This window comes from Phacochoerus africanus, chromosome 2 (genome assembly GCF_016906955.1).
Source record: "Phacochoerus africanus isolate WHEZ1 chromosome 2, ROS_Pafr_v1, whole genome shotgun sequence".
Classification (NCBI taxonomy): domain Eukaryota; kingdom Metazoa; phylum Chordata; class Mammalia; order Artiodactyla; family Suidae; genus Phacochoerus; species Phacochoerus africanus.
Genome location: NC_062545.1, coordinates 25,413,853 through 25,433,548, shown reverse-complemented (window position 1 = coordinate 25,433,548; position 19,696 = coordinate 25,413,853). Strand labels below are relative to the sequence as shown.

The 19,696-nt window shown below is 41.3% G+C and overlaps 1 protein-coding gene across 10 annotated transcripts in view; it reads right to left on the bottom strand.

Annotated features, from left to right (window-relative positions):
- The window catches only part of REPS1 (RALBP1 associated Eps domain containing 1), an 84,416-nt gene extending 65,895 nt beyond the window's left edge, over window positions 1–18,521 (bottom strand). For 9 of the 10 annotated variants that reach the window (XM_047770083.1, XM_047770090.1, XM_047770085.1 and 6 more), the window contains exon 1: window positions 17,789–18,179. In XM_047770083.1, coding sequence (XP_047626039.1) covers window positions 17,789–17,941 — 153 coding nt within the window. In that variant the 5' untranslated portion in view covers window positions 17,942–18,179. Of the gene's footprint in view, window positions 1–17,788 lie in introns of all 10 variants that reach the window. The other variant, XM_047770087.1, reaches the window with a different exon arrangement.
- Between the last annotated feature and the right edge of the window lie 1,175 nt (window positions 18,522–19,696).

Below are 19,696 nucleotides of genomic sequence, written 5' to 3'. Positions count from 1 at the left end.
ATATTATCTGCCAATATACTCCTAGTTGTGTTTCTTCTTAAACTCCTTACATTCTGTTATAAAAAAGGCATAAGGGGAAAAAACGTTCTGAAAGCTAGAGGGGGCAACTGGCAACATTGGTCAGCCAGAGCAGCAAGGTCAAAACTCAGAGAGCTCTGCGCTATTTGTTCCTGTTCTTGCCGCCTCCTCTTCTCATGCCCAGAATGCTGACTGTGGTGGGGAGAGAGTATCCATAGCGCCAGCACTGGAACGTCCAAGGCTGCAAGCTTTACCACCCCCACTTTTTACTTCCCTGGGTGAGGAGCCCAGAACTGCCTTAATTAATTCATCATCACAATCACGCCTAGGGATGCACAATAATAACAGAGCTAAGGAACTGCTTTCTCTAAAAACTTGGCTCTGTTTTCTAAATATCTACTATGTGCTTTTACTGCTCTAGAGAATCCTGAGGTCATGAAAGAAACCAAGCCTGAATTTTATTCACAGTTTCCTTACAACATTGTTAGGATGTAAATTTACTGGAAAAACAATTAAGCAATGATATAAATGAAAAAAAGCAGTTAACAGTGCAAAACACATACAAAGGGATATAGCTAGGAGGCCAATGAGAGTCTCAGAGTGAGGGTAAGGCTGTTCAAATTAGATTTCCAAAGCACACAAAAAGCTAAGTCACCTTTCTGCAAAGGGGGGAGGACTGAAGCATGGAAGCTGAAGGAGGGCACTGCAGATGAAGAAAATAACGTGATTAAAAAAAAAAAAACCTACACAAAGAACAAGTAACTGTGTAAGAAACAGAAAACAGATTTACTAGGTTAGAACACAAAGTCCACGTCAGAAGAATACAGAAACAAGATTGTGAGATGTGGGAGTGAGTTGGTTGATAATTTTAAGGCTGGGTAGGCATGACTACTCAGATTTGATATGCTGTCCCTATTGCCATGCATTTTATGAGAATTCTATGCTTTCCTCCAAGAGTCAGAAGAATGCTATGCTTTCTTCCAAAGGAGTCATTTAACATTAAATGAGGAATTATTGACCTGTTTCCTTATTTAGATTACTTATTTACCACTATTTGCTCACTGTGACATTCGAGAATTAGAAATTATACCTTTCAAACAAAAAACAGAAACAGATCATGGCCAAGAAGAGCAGACTTGGGCTTCCTGGGGTGGGGGTGGGGTGACAGATGGGCATTTTGGGGTTTTGGGAGATGCAAACTGTTATATGTGGAACGGATGGGCAATAGGATCCTACTGTACAGCATAGGGAAATGTGTGTGATTGGGTCACTTTGTTGTACAACAGAATTTGAGGAAACATTGTAAATCAACTATACTTTAATAACAATAAAATAAAAAATAAAAAAGAAATTATACCTCTGAAAGGCAGAGAATATCATGTGAGTTTACTACTACTAAAGTGAACTATGCTATCTTTAAAAATAAAAAATTAAAAGAACAGCCTTGAGGTACAATACCTTAAAGAAAAGTTGTTAATATGCATGTTCACTACATCCGACTAAAGTCACCTGAACAACCATGAAAGTATTAGCTAGCGTAAAAGATAAACACAATCAAGTCTCAGAGGTTCCATATTGTTCAAAAAGGCTCCTTCCTTGTCACTTGGAATAGTTTTAAGTGGTATGACAAAATGAAGATGTTAAGTTCTGATGAGGAGTGAAGCCCTGAAACACTAATTACATAATCCAGTAAGATCTGGGTATCTATCACAAGCACAGCGCTCCCAGGAAAACAAATAAGGATAAGCTAACACTTGTCTTCAAACTGCCTGTCACCAATCAAGGGTAATATACACCCTTGAAATAGGAGGCTAAAAGTACTAGTTGTATTCAAGTACAAACATACAGAACAGTGTGAGAAGATTACAGAAAGGGGGTTATCTGGTTGCGAGGATTAGAAGAAAGTTCAAAGAAGTAGGATGTTAAACCGTTAACAGGTATTTTATAATGTTTTTTGAATTATTATTTTTCAATACCTTTCTAATTCCATGAAAAACAATACAATATTGTCTTTAACGAACATCATCATTTTCCTTGATGATGATTCAGATTACTTAGATAAATATTACCTCTGGAATAAAAATTTTGAAGGAAACCAAAGGACTATAAAAAATTAGTTTACAAATATCTCAATATAGAGAACTTATCAAGAGAAGAATTTGCTCTGGAACTTAAAAATAAAACCTCAACAACAGTGTAGAGACTGTAAAAGAAAAATCAAGTATGAACTAGTCAAAAGTCTACATTAGAAAACATTTTTGAAAGGGTAATGTATTAACTTGTTAGGAAGCCATTCGACTTCCACAAATGCCTCCATGAAACCCAATCTGAGTCTGGTGGCATGTGAAAGACTGCTCTTTCCACAATGCTCTCCTGCCTCCTTTCTCTGCCCCTTTCCCTCCTAAGCCTCAGAGGCAGCTACTACCTCAGGCTTCCTTTTGCTCTCCGTTCTTTCACTCTTCACACTACAAATTCATTCCGGCTGATTTTATTCATACCGGAAGGTATGAACTGCCATTCCTATGTTAAGGCGATCCAAACCACATTACCATGAGCTTTGACCCAAGTTTCAGTCCACTGGAGAAGCAGATCCTCATTAAAGTCAAACAAATTGAACTTCCTAGAGGAGTCACTGACTATGCTTTAGCGGAGTGAAGTATTCTTTTTAACCATCTTTTAGAATATTATTTGCCCCTTTAACTTTTACATTAAAAGTTTAAAAATCTACCCCTTTATTTTAATAAAATAGTTTACTTAGCAAACTGCTGAAAATAATCAGTGGTATCTAAGTAAATGCAGCAAAAGGACTTATTTTTGAAGTTTTGCTTTGCTTTTCTTTTTAAGGGCCTCACCCGCAGCATATGGAGGTTTCCAGGCTAGGGGTCAAAATTGGAGCTACAACTGCCGGCCTACACCACAGCCACGGCAACACAGGATCCAAGCCGGATCTGCGACCTATACCACAGCTCATAGCAACACCAGATCCCTGACCCACTGAGTAAGGCCAGGGATCAAACCTGCAACCTCATGGTTCCTAGTCGGATTCGTTTCCGCTGAGCTACAATGGGAATTCCCTATTTTTGAAGTTTTATTTACCAAATTGTTCCAAGGCATGCTGCTGAAAGACAGGTGTAAACAGGACTTGTTACAACTTTTAGATTCTAGCAGGACTCACAGCAGTACTGGGACTCCACAGGCTGGTGTGGGGCCCTCAATGTGACTTGTAAATGTCAAACAAAAATTTTTGTTCATATTGTTACTTGCACTTTATTCATTTTATTTCTAAGAAATACTGTGATTAGAAAGGGGTTATCAGAGTTCCCATCGTGGCACAGTGGTTAACGAATCTGACTAGCAACCACGAGGTTGCAGGTTTGATCCCTGGCCTTGCTCAGTGGGTTACGGATACAGTGTTGCCGTGAGCTGTGGTGTAGGTTGCAGCCGTGGCTCAGATCCCACGTTGCTGTGTCTGTGGTGTAGGCCGGCGGCTATACCTCCGATTAGACCCCTAGCCTGGGAACCTCCATTTGCCACGGGAGCAGCCCTAGAAAAGGTAAAAAGACGAAAAAAAAAAGGGGGGGTAATTTCCTTATTTTTAGACATTGGTTCATTTTCTGACCACCTGTATTTTAAGGGTCTCATATTGGAGAATATGAGCTCAGATATTCTCACCCCCCTTTTCAAACAAATTTAATGAAGAAATTTGGGAATTTAGAATTTTTGTGAGATATGTTAGAGGGTAAAGATATTGAGCATGGAAATGGAATAATAAGTAATCATATAATATTTAGAAAGTAGAGCATAGTGGTTAAAAAAAAATAGGACTACTTAAATCTCAGCTCTACCATTTACTGGCTGTGTGTGACCTTGGAGAAGTTACTTTGCCTTTTCTTTATCTTCATTTTTAAAAGCAAGGACAATAAGCTGTACTCACTTTATAACACTTAGAATTAAATAAAGTAATGTTTGTAAAGGGGTGCAAACAGTACCTAGCGTATCATAGGCACTACACCAGCATTTGTTATTACCATTATTATTTGAATTGGGTGCAATACATATTTAAGGTACGGACAAGCAAACATACTACTGGAAAGGAAAAAAAAAAAAAGGATAAATCCATGCTCACTCCTTCAACACTGAACAAATATTAACTACCAACAATGTGCCAGAGATAAAATCATGAACCAAATAGGAACAGTGACCCCCTCCTAGGTCCTTGGACCTAGGAGAAAATTTTCCAGAAGGGCAGGAACCGTGTTTCTTTCATTCACCTCTGCACCCTCTGTGCCCTGGTGCATACCGTGATGCATAAATTATAGGTGTTTAATAGTATTTGTTCAGTGATGAATGATGCAATTACAGGATACTAAATAGAAAAAAGCATTCTGTACATATGGAAAGCAGAATTCAATAGCACCATCCCTGAAGAAATGTACAGCAACGCCACAGGATAACTCACCCTCAAGAAATTTATCCACAAATCTTCAAGAATGTACCAATTCCGGAGTATCATAAGGGCACCCAATGTCTTATTAATAAAACGGGGATAACATTATCTGGCAGGCTTATATTACAAAGATTAAAAGACACCTGTGTTAAATGAGAACCACAAAACTGCAATGCGATGCTGATGGCAAAGGGTAAGCTAGCCTCTTCTACTTCTGAGTCTTATAACTTAGCTAAATGCAATCACTTGCTTTGGAGGTTGCTTGCAAACAGCTAAAACCTTTCACTTTAAATGTGTGGGTTTTGGGTTTAATATCCAAGATTTAATTCTTTGGAGGCTGGACTAAGTTCAGGTAAAGAGACGTTACACTTTCTCATCCACCCTGCCTTCCTATTACTTTCAAGATAGTTCCAGAAAAAATTCTGAGGTCCTAAATGAGAATACCTAAATCTACACACAAAAGGTGCAATTTACCATTTACTCTGAAAGAACATTTCAAATACAATAAGTTAAACATTCCTCATTTCTAGTGAATGGCCTCATTCAGAAACCAGCCCAAATCTGTACAAGCTTCTAAAGCCACCTAGCCACTACTCTCAGAGTTTTCAAATGCCCACTGAACCTTGCTGCTCAGACGGAATGAACACGACATCTCAGCATACCCAAATTCAGCCCACAGCCTCCAACAAAAAAACTAGACCCCCCTCCTCACTTCTTTATCTGTTAATGGTTATCACCACTCTACAAGCGATGGAGGCTCAAAGCCTCAGAAATATCCTTTATTTGTCTTTTGGTAGTAAACTTTGCTTCAGGAGGACAAATCTTCTAATTACACAATAAAAGGGAAAAGCATAAGGCATTACTGACAGGATCAAAGGATTGGGGGCAGTGTATTAAATTCGGTGCAACAAAAACAACAATAGGTATAAAGCTAGGTTTGAACAATAGATTTTTTTTTTTTACTACTATTAAAGACAAGATACTACAAATTATGAGTTTTCCTTAGTAGAGCAGAGTTTGGGTGAATGAACTTCTCTGATCACCCTTTAAGAACAAGGCACCATGCTAGACATTTACACGTCACTGCAGCACTACAAAACCTTCAGATTTGGTATCATCCTTAGTCTGCAGATGAGAAAATGGGAGTCTTCAAGAGAGGTTAAGTTTCTCGCTCAGAGCAAAAAAGTTAATAAGCACTGAGGTGGAGATTCAAAACAGATTGTGACAATGTCACATTCCTAAGCCTATGCAACTTTGACCATACTCACTACTTGCTGATGCAGAAAATTAGAAGAGTGTTGTAAATAACTTTTCTGTAATATATAATTAACTGCTTTAGAAAAAATATGAATTCTTAAAATCAACTATTAATAATATATAGTATCAATAAACACTCTATAGTTTAAACAGTCAAACCTCTGATTGTTCTAGTCACAAATGAGACATCAAGAAAAATCCGGAGTTCCCGTTGAGGCTCAGTGGTTAACGAATCCAACTAGGAACCATGAGGTTGCGGGTTCAATCCCTGGCCTTGCTCAGTGGGTTAGGGATCTGGTGTTGCCGTGAGCTGTGGTGTAGGTCACAGATGCGGCTCGGATCCCACACTGCTGTGGCTCTGGTGTGGCTGGCGGCTACAGCTCCGATTCAACTCCTGGCCTGGAACCTTGGAACCTCCATATGCCACAGGAGCGGCCCAAGAAATGGCAAAAAAAAAGACCAAAAAAAAAACAACAACAAAAAAAACAATACTCTTGAATAGTTTCTAGGCAATAATTTCTTTTTTTAAGGAAACAGATATTTATTTCTATTTTCATATACAATGATTGACATAATCCACAGACAAGAAGAAATAATCCCTCTTAGATCACCACTCTTAGCAACTACTTTTTATCCCAAGAAGCACATCAATGTAATGTGGATTATGCCCAAGATCTATCTCCTTATACAAACTCAGATTGGACACAGCAATTCAGAGATACAAAGACAACAAATCAGTGCCTCTAAGTAACAGAAGCTTTTAGCCTATGCAGAGTCATGAGAGTGACAGTAATTATGTCAATAAATGAAAGCAACCAGAAGTGGTCCTGTAGGTTGTAAATATTATTTCATTAAAATTATTACTTACTGGGCATGATTATTTTAAACTCAGATCATTTTTGAGGTATTACATTTTTGTCATTTTCCATAAAATTAATTAAGATATCTGAGTTAGGAGTTCCCTGATGGCCTAGCAGTTAAGGATCTGGTGGTGTCATTCCTACGGATTGGGTTCAATCCGTTATCTGATTAAATATATATAAATCATGGAGTTCCCGTCATGGCACAGTGGAAAAGAACCATGAGGTGGCAGGTTCAACCCCTGGCTTCAATCAGTGGGTTATGGATCCGGCATTTCGATGAGCTGTGGTGTAGGCCGTAGATGAGGCTCGGATCCGGCATGGCTGTGGCTGTGGCCAGCAACTGTAGTTCTGATTAGACCCCTAGCCTGGGAACCTCCATATGCCACAGGTGCGGCCCTAAAAAGCAAAAACAAACAAACAAAATGTATATATACACAAATATAAATATATAAATAAATAAACATATATATATATAAATCATCACACTACCCCAAGTCAATAGATGGAAATGGGTTTCTATTTATTCTAAATCACAATTTTTTCAATCCCTTCCTAAATCTATCGAATAATATACTTACAAAACAAGCTAATAAAATGAGGCATGCAGAGCTAGCACAAAGAAAGCAGTGAATAAATGTAAGCCAGAATTATTATTTAAATACCGGTGCCTCAGCTGTAATGAATTTTCATGTGGCACTCTCTTCCATACATAAATCTATCAATATATTGCCTTTCACATGATATTCAAAAATGTAAAGCCATTACTAAATGCCAGATTACACTGTTATGTTGAGGTTTTATAATTAAAAATTATATAGACAGCACAAAGGTTCCTTTATTCTCTACCATATTCAATTCACATTCTTCAAGATGACTATACTTGCATTCCCCTCACCTCCCAAACTGTTATTAAATGTTATTAAAGTTTTAATTTATAGCTTTGAGGTATAATTTATATATCACAAAATTCAACCACAGTAAGTATACATGTAATTCACTGAGTTTTAAGAAAATTTATAGTTGCACATGATCACTGTAATCCAATTTTAGAACTTTTCTATCACCCCAAAAGTCTTCCTCCAGAGTGTTTCCACTCCTGCCCTGACCTCAGCTATCCACTGTTCTGCTTTCTGTATAATCTTGCCTTTTCTAGACATTTCATAAATGCAACCACACAATATGTACTCTTTTGTGTTTGGCTTCTGTCACTTCCCATGTTTTTGACATTTATCTTTGATGTGGCATTTACCAGTAATTGGTTCCTTTTTATTACAGAATAGTATTCCATTGTATAGATACACCATATTTTGTTTTGCATCATTTGAGAGACATTTGGATTGCTTTCCAGTTGTTGACTATTGTGAATCATGCTGCTTTAATGGACATTTACAATTCCTTCTATGTATAAGTTTTCACTTCTATTGAGTAGATGCCTAAGAGTGGATACTTCTGGCTCACACGGCAACCATATGTTTAACTTTTTAAGAAACAGCCAAACTTCCAAAATGGCTCTACCACATACACTTCTAAGAGTAATGTACAAGGACTCCAATTTCTCCACAATAACAATACTACATAATGTCAGTCTTTTTAATTACAGCCATTTAAGTGGATTTGTGACAATATATCATTGGAACTTAGTTTGCATTTCCTTAATGACTAACTATGTTGAATATCATTTCATATTCTTATTGGTCATTCAAAGTATTTCCTTTGGTGAAATACCTATTAAAGTCTTTTGCCCATTTTTTAATTGCGTTTTTTCTTTATAGCTGAATTGTAAGATTTCTTTATATATTTTAGATTCAACGCCTTTACCAAGTTTGTAATATGTAACTACTTTCTGCTAGGCTGTGGCTTGTCTTTATTCTCTTAAGTATCTTGTGAAGTATATAAAGTTTTAAAACTTCATTAAAGAAGTACAGTTTATCGGTTTTTTCTTTTATGATTCATGTTTTTGGTGTCGAATCTGAGAACTCCGCCTAAAACAAGGTCACAAAGACTTTCTCCTATGTAATCATTTAGAATTTTTATAGCTTTAGGTTTTACAATTACGAATTTACAACATTTACGATTTGAGATAATTTTATGTATGGTGTGAAATGTATACAACAATATGTCTAAATCCATTTTTTTTAGGAGTTCCTCTTATGGCTTAAGTGGTAACAAACCCAACTAGTATTCATGAGGATGCGAGTTTGATCCCTGGCCTTGCTCAGTGTGTCAAGGATCCAGCACTGCCTTGAGCTATGGTATAGGTCACAGATGCAACTCGGATCTGGCATTGCTGTGGCTGTGGTGTAGGCAGGCAGCTGCAGCTCTGATTCACCCGTAGCCTGGGAATTTCCATATACTGTGGGTGTGGCCCTAAAAAGCAAAAAGAAAAAAAATCCATTTTTTTTAAACACAGAGATATCCAATTGTCCCAGCACCATCTGGCGTAAAGACTATCCTGTCCTCGCTGAACTGTCCTGGCACTTTTTCAAAAACAAACTGACAATAAATATAAGGGTTAGGAGTTCCCACCATGGTGCAGTGGGTCAAGAATCTGACTGCAGCAGCTGGGGTCACTGCAGAGGTGTGCTACAACTCTGATTTGACCCCTAGCCCTGGAACTTCCACATGCCACCTTGGTGCTTTTTTTTTTTTTTAAGTTTATTCTTAAGTATTTATATTTTTGATTCACAGTAGTGAATAATTTTTTTCTTTCTTTCATATTTAGATTGTTCCTATTACACTGTTAATCTTGCCTCAGTTAGCAGAAGAAGAAGAGGACATTAGGATAACAAGACCCTAATTCCCCTCCACCAAAGCTATATACCTACTTTCCTCTATATTCACATGTTCTTTCCTCCTTTTAAAACTGGAAGTTATCAGTTTCTATCAAACCTGTGAGGTCAGGATCCTAGACCATTCCTGATTTCTCAAGGACTTCTCATCTTCCTTCCTCATCTCATTAACCCTAACAACTAAAATCATGCTGCAGTACTTCTTATATTCAAAAAGCAAAAAAAGACTTCCTTTACATCCTCATTCTTCTGTTCTGGCCCTGTGTTTCCTTTAACTTCTTTAAAAAGTTATCTATACATCCGATTTCTAGTTCCTGGGCCACTGTGTATCCCTCGAGTCACTCAAGTCTGGCTTCCATCTTTACCAGTATATGAAACTGGTTCATTACAGTCAGTGATGCCCTTTAGGCTGCCAAATCCAACAGCCATATTTCTGCCCATATCTTCTCAACCTCTTGGCCAAACTCAATAGGTAACTATCCTTTTCTTGAAATACTTGAATTACTTAGTATCCATGATATGATCCAATAATCATTCTCAATTTCCCTACAACCACTTGGGCTGTCCTTTCTTAGCCTCCTTCCTAGAAGCCTTCTGAGTTTACCCAATTTAGAAATGTGCAGCGTTCTCAGAGTTCTGTTTCTAACCAATCCTTTCCTCTCTACAGTCTCCAGTGATTTCACCTATTTTCATGGCTTTGAATGTCACTAACACACTGATAATCTTCAAATTGACATCTCCAAACCAAATATCTCTGAGTTCCTCTTGACTATTAATGCTTTTTGATAGAGGCCTACTTAACAATCTCAAAAGGCTTCTGAGAACTTAAGACTGACAAAAGAAAACTCCTGAATTCACCATTGCACCTCCAACAAAATAAAAACAAAAACCCTTAAAACCCATTCCTCTCCCAACCATTCAACAATGGTCATTTCCAGCAACATCCCTGAGTTCTCCCCTGCCTTATATTCCATATTCAATCCACTTTCGTGTCCTCCTGTTTCGACCAATGACAAACATCTCAAATGTGTCCACTGCTCTCCAGCCTACTGCTACCTCACTAATCTAAGCCGTCGTTGCCTCCTACCTGAATTACTGGATGTCCATTGGCCAATCTGTTTTTGCTTGTCCCAGGATTCTCTATACAGCAGGGAAACCTTTGACAAATGTAATTCAGAGGGCGACACTCCCCTGAATTAAAACTTTCAGTCCTTTGTAATTCAAACTCCTTATCCTTGTATACAGGGCTCCACAGCATGAGGTCCCTGCCACATTCTCCCCTCTGGCTCACAAGGCTCCAGCTGTTCATCTCTTCAAACACTCTGAGCTCTTCAAGTGCTGTTCAGACCCTTCGCATGTTGGTTCCCTTATGCGAAACACCTCATTCTCCCTCTCTTACCCATCCATATCTCAAGAGAGCCCTTCCCTGACATCTAAGTAGGTCCTCATGGTCTCCCATGATTCTCTATTGACTGCACCCAGTTCTTTTCATTTTTCACATAACTACAAGTTATAATTCATGAGGGAGGTGAAGATTTCTGAGTTTTCACCACTGCATATACACTCCAAATATAAACGGTAGCTATGAAAAAGTACTTACTAAAATAACACAAAACTGATGATTTAAGAAAGACCTATGTGTTTCCCAAATCTACTTGCTTTTCCTTAAAACTGTCTTCATCTAGAGGTCCATAGGATGAGCGTGACTAGGTTGGGGGAAGGCTGAAACTTTGAATTATATATAAACTCTGTGTAACTGTTTTCTAAGCAGTGTTCATCCACTATGTGAACCAGAATCCAAGGGAATCAAACAGAGGTTTGAGGGAAATACAATCTCCTAGGTTTTGGCTTCATCATTTAACATGACAGATCAAATTCAACAGAGTCAATCCTTAAAACAAAATGAAGAGATGTGGGTTTTTTCTTAAAGGCTTTTGAGCTAATTTATCAAATTGCAACAAAATCTGGTATACGGTCTGAACTTAAAGATTTCTGGGAGTTCCTGATGTGGCGCAGTGGAAACGAATCTGACTAGGAACCATGAGGTTGCAGGTTTGATCCCTGGCCTTGCTCAGTGGGTTAAGGATCCGGCGTTGAGCTGTGGTTGTAGGTCGCAGACTCAGCTTGGATCTGGTGTTGCTGTGGCTGTGGCATAGGCCAGGAGCTGTAGCTCCGATTAGACCCCTAGCCTGGGAACCTCCATATGCTGCGAGTGCGGCCCTAAAAGCAAAAAAAAAAAAAGATTTCTGAACCAATGTTATTATTACATTCTGATTTTTATGTCAAGCCTATACATGCAACCCATCAGACATAAATTCCTTACACAGAGTCAGAGGGGAAACACAAATCAAGAAAGACTACAGAAAATGAAACATACCCGCAGAAAGCATCAGGAACACCAAGTCCAATCTCCCATTTCAAATTCTCACTGGCCAGATACCTTGAAGAACTAAGTACTAATGGACCTTACAACCCTTTCATCGGTTCCCTCAGTTCACCAGTTCCCTGGTATACATAATCACTTCAGCATTTTAGGCAAGATTCTCCTCTTCAAACCTCCCTAAGTGTGTAAAAGAAATCAATTCCAACCCTAAGTGTGTAAAGAAATCAATTCCAGCTTGGAAAGAGTTTATCAATTAATTTCAAATCTGTCTGGCTACCTGTTTTAAGGATATGCCTGGTTAGAGTGGCCATTTCCACACTGTGACCTCTCCTTTGAAAAATCCAATCCAGGGAGTTCCCGTTGTGGCTCAGGGGATTAAGACCCGGACACAATGTCTGTGAGGATGTGGGTTTGAACTCTGACCTCACTCAGTGGGTTAAGTATCCTGTGTTGCTACAAGCTGCACAGGTTACAGATGCAACTCAGATTCCATGTGCTGCTGTTGCTCTGATGTAGGCCTGCAGCCGCAGCTCCCATTCGACCCTTAGTCTGGGAACTTCCATATGCCTCAGGTGCAGCCCTAAAAATAAAGAAAAAGAAAAATCAATCTAATCATGTCCATGGTGAGAATTAAAATCCTAAAATCCAGGCATTAGGTGATGTGCTCGAGGTCAGGACTGGAACTTGCCTGCCAAGTTTAGTGCTCCTTACATCAACTTCTCACACTCTTACAGCTCTGTCAAAATGCCTAGTTTGAATTCTCAAGATACTAAGACTTTAACTCTAGGCTACTGGGTAAAAGAAGAAAAAGAGAAAAGTTAAAAGTACCATATGACATAGGAAAGAAAAAAATCTTAAGTAAATATGACACTACAGAAAGGCATTAAGCTTTTTTTTTTTTGTCTTTTTAGGGCTGCACCCACAGCATATGTAGGCTCCCAGTTTAGGGGTCTAATCGGAGCTGTAGCTGCCGGCCTACACCACAGCCACAGCAATGCCAGATCCGAGCCACGTCTGCGACCTACACCACAGCTCACGGCAATGCTGGATCCTTAACCCAATGAGCGAGCCCAAGGATCGAACCCGCAACCTCATGGTTCCTAGTCGGATTCATTTCCACTTCGCCATGACAGGAACTCCAGAAAAGCATTAAGTTTGACTTCTTTCACAAAGTTTGTGAACTGTGTAAAGTGTCTGCTTAAGGCAAGATTATTTTTATAGTTTTTCATAATTATTTCAGTGATTACAAATGAAAAATTATTCTATAATAACAAATCTAACATTTAATTTTCAATCATAACTTTCAGTTAACTTATGACATATTTATAATTTTCAATGCATAAATGAGGCTCTGCTTCCCTATTTTAATCCTATCATTATGAGAAGATATAATTCAACAAATTTGAAGAGAAAGACAAAATGGTTTGTTTTTTTATCACCTTTCCCCCGTTAAATTAATGTGTTATTCAAATATATCAGCCTAGATAGAAAATAATGCTCAACACAAATAAACTAAAAGACTTTCTCAGCCTGGTTAATAGAGTACATTGCTTATAACCTTTAATAAAAGAACAGTTAGTTCTAGAATCTTTTATCAAGGTATTATGCATTCAAAGTCTGTTATGAAGTTCTGAAACATTTCCCAAAGCAGAAGTTTTAAGTAAAAGCTAAAGAAGCATACTAATTACTGTGGTAAATAGTATACTTTCTCTAATGTTTCAAAAATAAAATAATTCTGGAAAAGATTATTTTTAAGCCACTGAGTATTTTCTTGCTCACCAGAGAGAAAAATTCCTCATGATAAATCCTAGGAGCCAGACTTTTCTCTCTCTAGTCCTGTTCCTCTCTGGTATGGAGCATAATTCTATAAAACTTTGGCTCATTCACTTTGTCTATTAACACAATGTCCCCCCCAAACAAACCCTTAAACTCAGAAGACGTTTTATTCTGCTATTCCAAAACAAGTGTGACGAACATATCTTAAGACATTTGACAACTGTAGTTACATAAAACCCAGGATACCAACTGCAAGAATCTTCCTACTCTGAAGCGGCTGTACTTCCAGATATCATCATACATACAATTATTTACTCTGCAAAGTGTGAAACCCATATCTAACTCAAAATAAAATAATTTAAAATCTCTACTCTTCATAGGAACTATGGGCAAACCAATCACAGGAACAGCAAAAGAAACAGCTGGGAGGTGGCAAGGAATAATGGCAAAGGAGAGGTACTCTATTCACTAACTAGTTATTTAACTTCTCTGCCTATCAAGTTCCTAGTTAATAAACAAGAACAATACACACTTCACAGGGTTGTTGTGAGGATCAAATGAGTTCTTGCATGAAAATGATCCGCCCAGTAAAAGAACATAATAGGCACTCAATAAATGCCAGCTCCTTCTGCCTTCAGTTCTGGGCCCTCTGTTCTTTGTTCTCTATTCTCATTCCCCCAGATGACTCAGCCTTCTCATGACTTTTATTAAGAAATGCTGAAAACGACTACATCCGTCAAAGCCCTGATGTGTATATGCATGCCTACGCGTTGTGAGAAGCTGTCTGGCCACCACCCAGGATACGCAGGTGAGAAAAGCAGAGGAGACACCCCAAATACCTGAATTTCACTGTACTTCACTAGAGGTACGAAAATCACACATTTCCAACCATGTCCTGGAGACAGGCATTGCCATCCTGAAATCAAGCTCATCATTTTCTCTTTAAAAATCAGACCCTCTTCCGGCCGGCCCTTTTTCTAATTGTTGAGTGCTGTCCGACAGAAAATATCTCCTGCCCTACTCTCCTCTAAGTATCACCAGGTAACCCAGGGCTACCTTCAAAAATCTCTATTGTATCTTCAGCCTCATTTTCTGTCCCACTGTCACCGCCAGAGTCCAGATTAGGTTTTCTTAGTCTCGGCACAACTGACATCTTGGGCCAGATGATTCTTTGTTGTGAGGGCTGCCCCGTGCTTTGCGGGCTGTTTAGCAGCATCTCTTGTCTCTATCCTCCCAAGTTATGACAACCAAAAATGTCTCCAAATGCCTCCTGTGGGGCAAAATCACTCTCCTCGTGGTCTGCCCTACTCCCACATTTGCGTTCCATGGCCTGATTCCCCCACTTCATCTATGCATTAGAGGATCAGTCTCCAAACTCGTCTCCAGTTTCTTCCCTCTACTTCCAGTTGCTCTGATCTCCTAAGGGCCTCCTAAAGCACTGCTTTTATGAGTCATTTCTCTTAAATCTACAACTCCCTGTTACTACCTTCACAATTAGTTCAAAGCTCTCCACCCAGCCTCGATAATCTGGCCTCAATTAAACATTATCCCACAGAGCACCTCACATTGCAGCTACCCAGCAGCCCTTCAATAAAGCAGACCTGTTCATTCAGCCCCTGCTTTTCTATCCCACTGCTGTCACCCTGGTCTGGGTGCCCAGTACCCAGCTTCCATTCCAACCACTGCTGGAGCCTCGTTCCACAGACTCTACTCTCCTCCTCACTCAGAGTCAAAAACTATCAGTGAGTCTCCACCGCCCAAGAAAATAATGCAATCTGACTGTTCTCTAGAATCTCTACTAATGTGGTCTCTTTCTAAGTTTCATTATGCCCAAAACATACTCTAGCTTCTAGCTGCTAGTCCTTGAAAGGCTCCTTCCTACACTTTCCACCTTTGGCCATGTTTTTTTCCTGTCCTGGATGTCCTCTTCATCTCTCACGCCAATGTTAAGGTCCATCTGAATTAAGTCAAGAGGCCTTTCCTGATCATGCCCCCTTTACAGTCTCTTACAGCATTCACATTCTGCTTTATGCGACATGTATATTCCTGTTGTTTACAAGGTCCTTGAGAGCTTCTTACTTTTGATGCTCTTCAAAGCCTAGCCCAGTGTTAACAACTCAGAGTTAAATGTGAGTCGCCCCAAATGTTTTCCACCTAGAAGGCAAGGGAGGGCTGAGTTTTGGGACAATCCCAAGCTCCCATAAGGGAATTAATTCCATAGTCCTCTTCTGTCCCACATTTTACATCTTAGGCCAATTTCTAAGTAAATGGCTTCAAGACACCCAGAATACTATAAGAATTCTGCTTCAGGAAGTTCCTACAGTTTCCAACTTGTAACTGAATCCTGAATATTTATGCTACTTAAGCTCTCTCCATACAAAGGCAATACAAATTTCTTTTGAGTGTTAATAAAATTGAGCACAATATGAAAATAACTTGGACTGGATTAAATATATTTCAAGCAAAGATTAATTAATGCTAATTTGTGTCCTAAAGTTTTCACGCACCATTAAAAATTTGAAAGTCAGTTTATTTCAGATCTCCCACTCCAAAGACATAAGCCAAATAGAACATGGGAAGTTTCCTCTTAATTTTAGTTTTTAAATGGTTTGAAAGTATTTCTACAAAAAGAGCAGTATCATTAATGAGCATATTCTGACTAGGCCTATTCCTATAAGCCTAGATGCAAAGCCATATGGGGAGCCTGTAGTACCCACAGGACCACCACCTGTATCAGCAGGGGTCAGCAACTAAAGCCTGATTTTGTGTGCCCTTGAGCTAAGAAAGATTTTTATACTTTTAAAGGGCTGTAAAAACAAAAACAAAGAAGAATATTTGTGACAGAGACCTTATGTGGCCAGCAAAACCTAAAATAGTTAGTTTGTCTCTTTCTGGCAGAATGAATTCGCCACTGACTTCTATCAGATGGTACAAGACACCCAACTTTTCCTCCCCAAATATTAAAAAAGCAATGTAAAACATACAAGATTATGCGAAACGACAGAATTCATTAAACTTAGTCACAGCTAATGCACAGGTAACCTGTAAAACAGAGGCCTACGTGGACATTTTATATTTCCCAGAACTTTTGTTAGAAGGAACTTGACCCTCATTCTAAGCACACTGCTGCTTGAAGAGTGAAAGTGCCTGGCCCAAAGTCACACTGGTTGACAGGGCGAGGTCAAGGACCAGGCCTGAAAACTGATTCAGTGCTTTCTATGGTACATGGCATCGTACCCATGCACATGGCTGTACATTTTGGATATTTGTATAACTGGCTTGGTTCATTATAAAGACGAAAGTTTAAAACCTGTTCTTCATGCCATGTTCAGACACACTCTTACTAGCAGCCATGAATCATTAAACAGAATAGCATCAATGCTCACCACATATGTTAGATAGGAACTTCTAGGAAGCCTTCTCCTTTAAAAGCAGACGTGATGAAGAAAGCTTAAGACTTACTCTGCTTGTTCCTCTGATGCTACAGATTGAGGCAAATATGCACCTTTGACTTCCAGTTGCTCAATGCTTATCTTCCAACCCAATCCACAAGTTCCACCAAATGCTATGGAATGCCAATGGGAAAACCATCCAGTTTACATCAGCCACGCATCCTATAGTTAAAGTTCTTTTCATATCTGCTAGCAAACTACTAGCTGAAAGTTCAAATTTTTTAATCTTCCTAAGAATTTAACTGCCTTAAAAAAAAAAAAAAAAAAAGCTTTTTCGATTCCTGAGTCTATAAAAACGACTTTATCGCGTCTGCTCGGCTAATTCAAGAATTAAAAAACATTTTGCCTACACTGATAACTTCACCACAATGTAGGATCCTAAGAGCTACGTATACACTACCAAGACCTAGGATTCAAAGACATGGTAACAATCCAAGATCCTGCATCTGAAGTTGCTTTTCCAGTGCTGAAAAACAGATTCTAAGGGACAACCGAGAGATACACGACTTAGGCGCTTCAGAGATAATACACAGACCCTCCCCCCCCACACTGTATATTTGCTTGACTTTTGTCCTCGAGGAGCGACCCCCTCCCCCTCGCGAATCCGGGCCGCCCGGGCACCTGCGGCCCCGGCCCGCAGCGGAGGAGCCAGGGGGAACCTGCCCACCATTCGCCCTTCTGGAAACAGTGCCCACTCCCACCCCCGCGGAAGCAAGAGGCTGGAGGCCCGAGCCGCCGAGAGGCGACCCCTCGGCCGTCCGCCGACCCCCGGACGCGGCAGGAAGGGAGGGCGGTGGCGTTACCTGGAGGACCACGTCGTTAGGTAGCTGCGCGGCCCGGAACAGCTCCAGCACCCGCCCGTTGGCCGCCACCTTCTTGGTGCTCTCGATGTCGCAGTAGGAGAAGAGATCCGAGTAGTATTTCTGCTCCGCATCGCTGAGCGTTAAACCTTCCATCTTCGCCTCCGCTCACGGCCGCCCCGCCCCGCATGCAACACCCGGGGCCCGGCCCCGCGACCCCGGGATGACGGCTGCGCGTCGCCCGGCCTCCTCCTCCTCGCCCCCCGAAGCGGCGGAAAGCCCCGGCCTCGCGCGCGCGGGGGGCGTCGGAGCTGCAGGGCTGGGAGGTCGCGGGAAGGGGGCCCGGCTGAGCTCGGCGCGCCGCCGCCTACGAGGCCCCGCGCAGTCCCGGGCTCGGCGCGTCGCGCGGCTCCCGCTCCGCCTCAGCGGCCGCGAGGAGAACGCGGGGAAAGAGGCGGGGGCCGCGGCGGCGCGAGGCGCGGGCGGACTCCGCCCCCGCCGCGGGTTCGAGTCTTCCCGGCTCCCCGCCGCTTCCCCCCACCCCCCAGACTTCCCGCCTCGCCTTCCCCTTCCGTCCACGCCCCCGGAGCGGCAGCACTTCCCAGAAAAGTTGTGGGGCTTCTAGTCTAAAGTTTCGGGGGCTCTAGGCTGAGCGCGGCAGCCGCTCCGCCTCCCTCCGCCGCCATTTACTGTGCCCCGGCCCGGCCCCCGACGCGACCGCACCGACACTGACAGCGGCGGCCCCGCTCCAGACCCGGATGTGAGGCCGGGAGGAGAGAGCGCGAGAGGGAGAGAGCAACACCCACCGGGCTGGCTCGGCCGCTCCCGGGAGAGGGGGCCGCAGCGCCCCCTGGTGGCTGGAGCCCCGCGGCGGAGCGGCCGTCGGCGCGGCGGGCTGGCGGAGCTGGGGACCCCTGCGAGCTGGTCTGCGGTCTGCGGCTGGGGGCGGGAGGTGGGGGGGGAAACAGCGCGCAGCGCATTCAGACCAGGAGAACTCAGATACAAAGCTGCAGTTTGGATTGTTTTCAAAGCTTTTGGCACTAACTGTTAATAAACATTGGCTGAAAGGGGAAAACTGTTAAGGTTATTGTTATTGTTCTGTTGTACCCTTTGAGGTCAATTAATAATTGAGAATCAGTTCAATATTTCTGTGTTCTGAAGGGCTATGAGCATCTATTCCATCTGAGAACTCTCATCGTGTAGACACCACTACAGAGACCTAACTTCCACTCTTGCTCCAAGCCAAACTTGCTGAATAGAGGAGGAAGTTGGGGAAATTTTTCTCTCTGGACAAGGTGGTTCTGGCCACCAAGAATTTCTCCTGCCACCCGTAATTTCCTCCTTTCTGAAGATCATGTGGTTGCACTGTTCTCTGCTGCACCCATAAGAGAGGTAATTCTCGAGATACCTTAAATAGAATATCTTAACAAGGGTTTATCCTTGGAAGTTCCCGTTTTGGCTCAGCGGTAATGAGCTCCACTAGTATCCATGAGGATGCGGATTTGATCCCTGGCCTCGCTCACTGGGTTAAGGATCCGTGTTACCCTAAGTTGTGGTGTAGGTCGCAGATGTGGCTGGGATCTGGCATTGCTATGGCCGGCAGCTATAGTTCCCATACTAGCCAGGAACTTCCATATGCTGCAAAATGCAGCCCCTAAAAAGAAAAAAAAAAAAGAGTTTATCCTTAGCAAATAGGAAATATTTCAAAAACAGCAGCTAGTACAGAATTAGATTTTTCAGTTTTGGTTTCCATTTTGTCTGCTACACATTACTCCCCAGAGAGAGGTACTGGTCTTACAAAGGGCCCAAGAAAGAAAATTATGACAGATTTACAGTCTTTTTTTTTTTTTTTAACGGTCACACCTGCAGCATATGGAAGTTCCCAGGCTAGGGGTCTAACGCTAGTTGCAG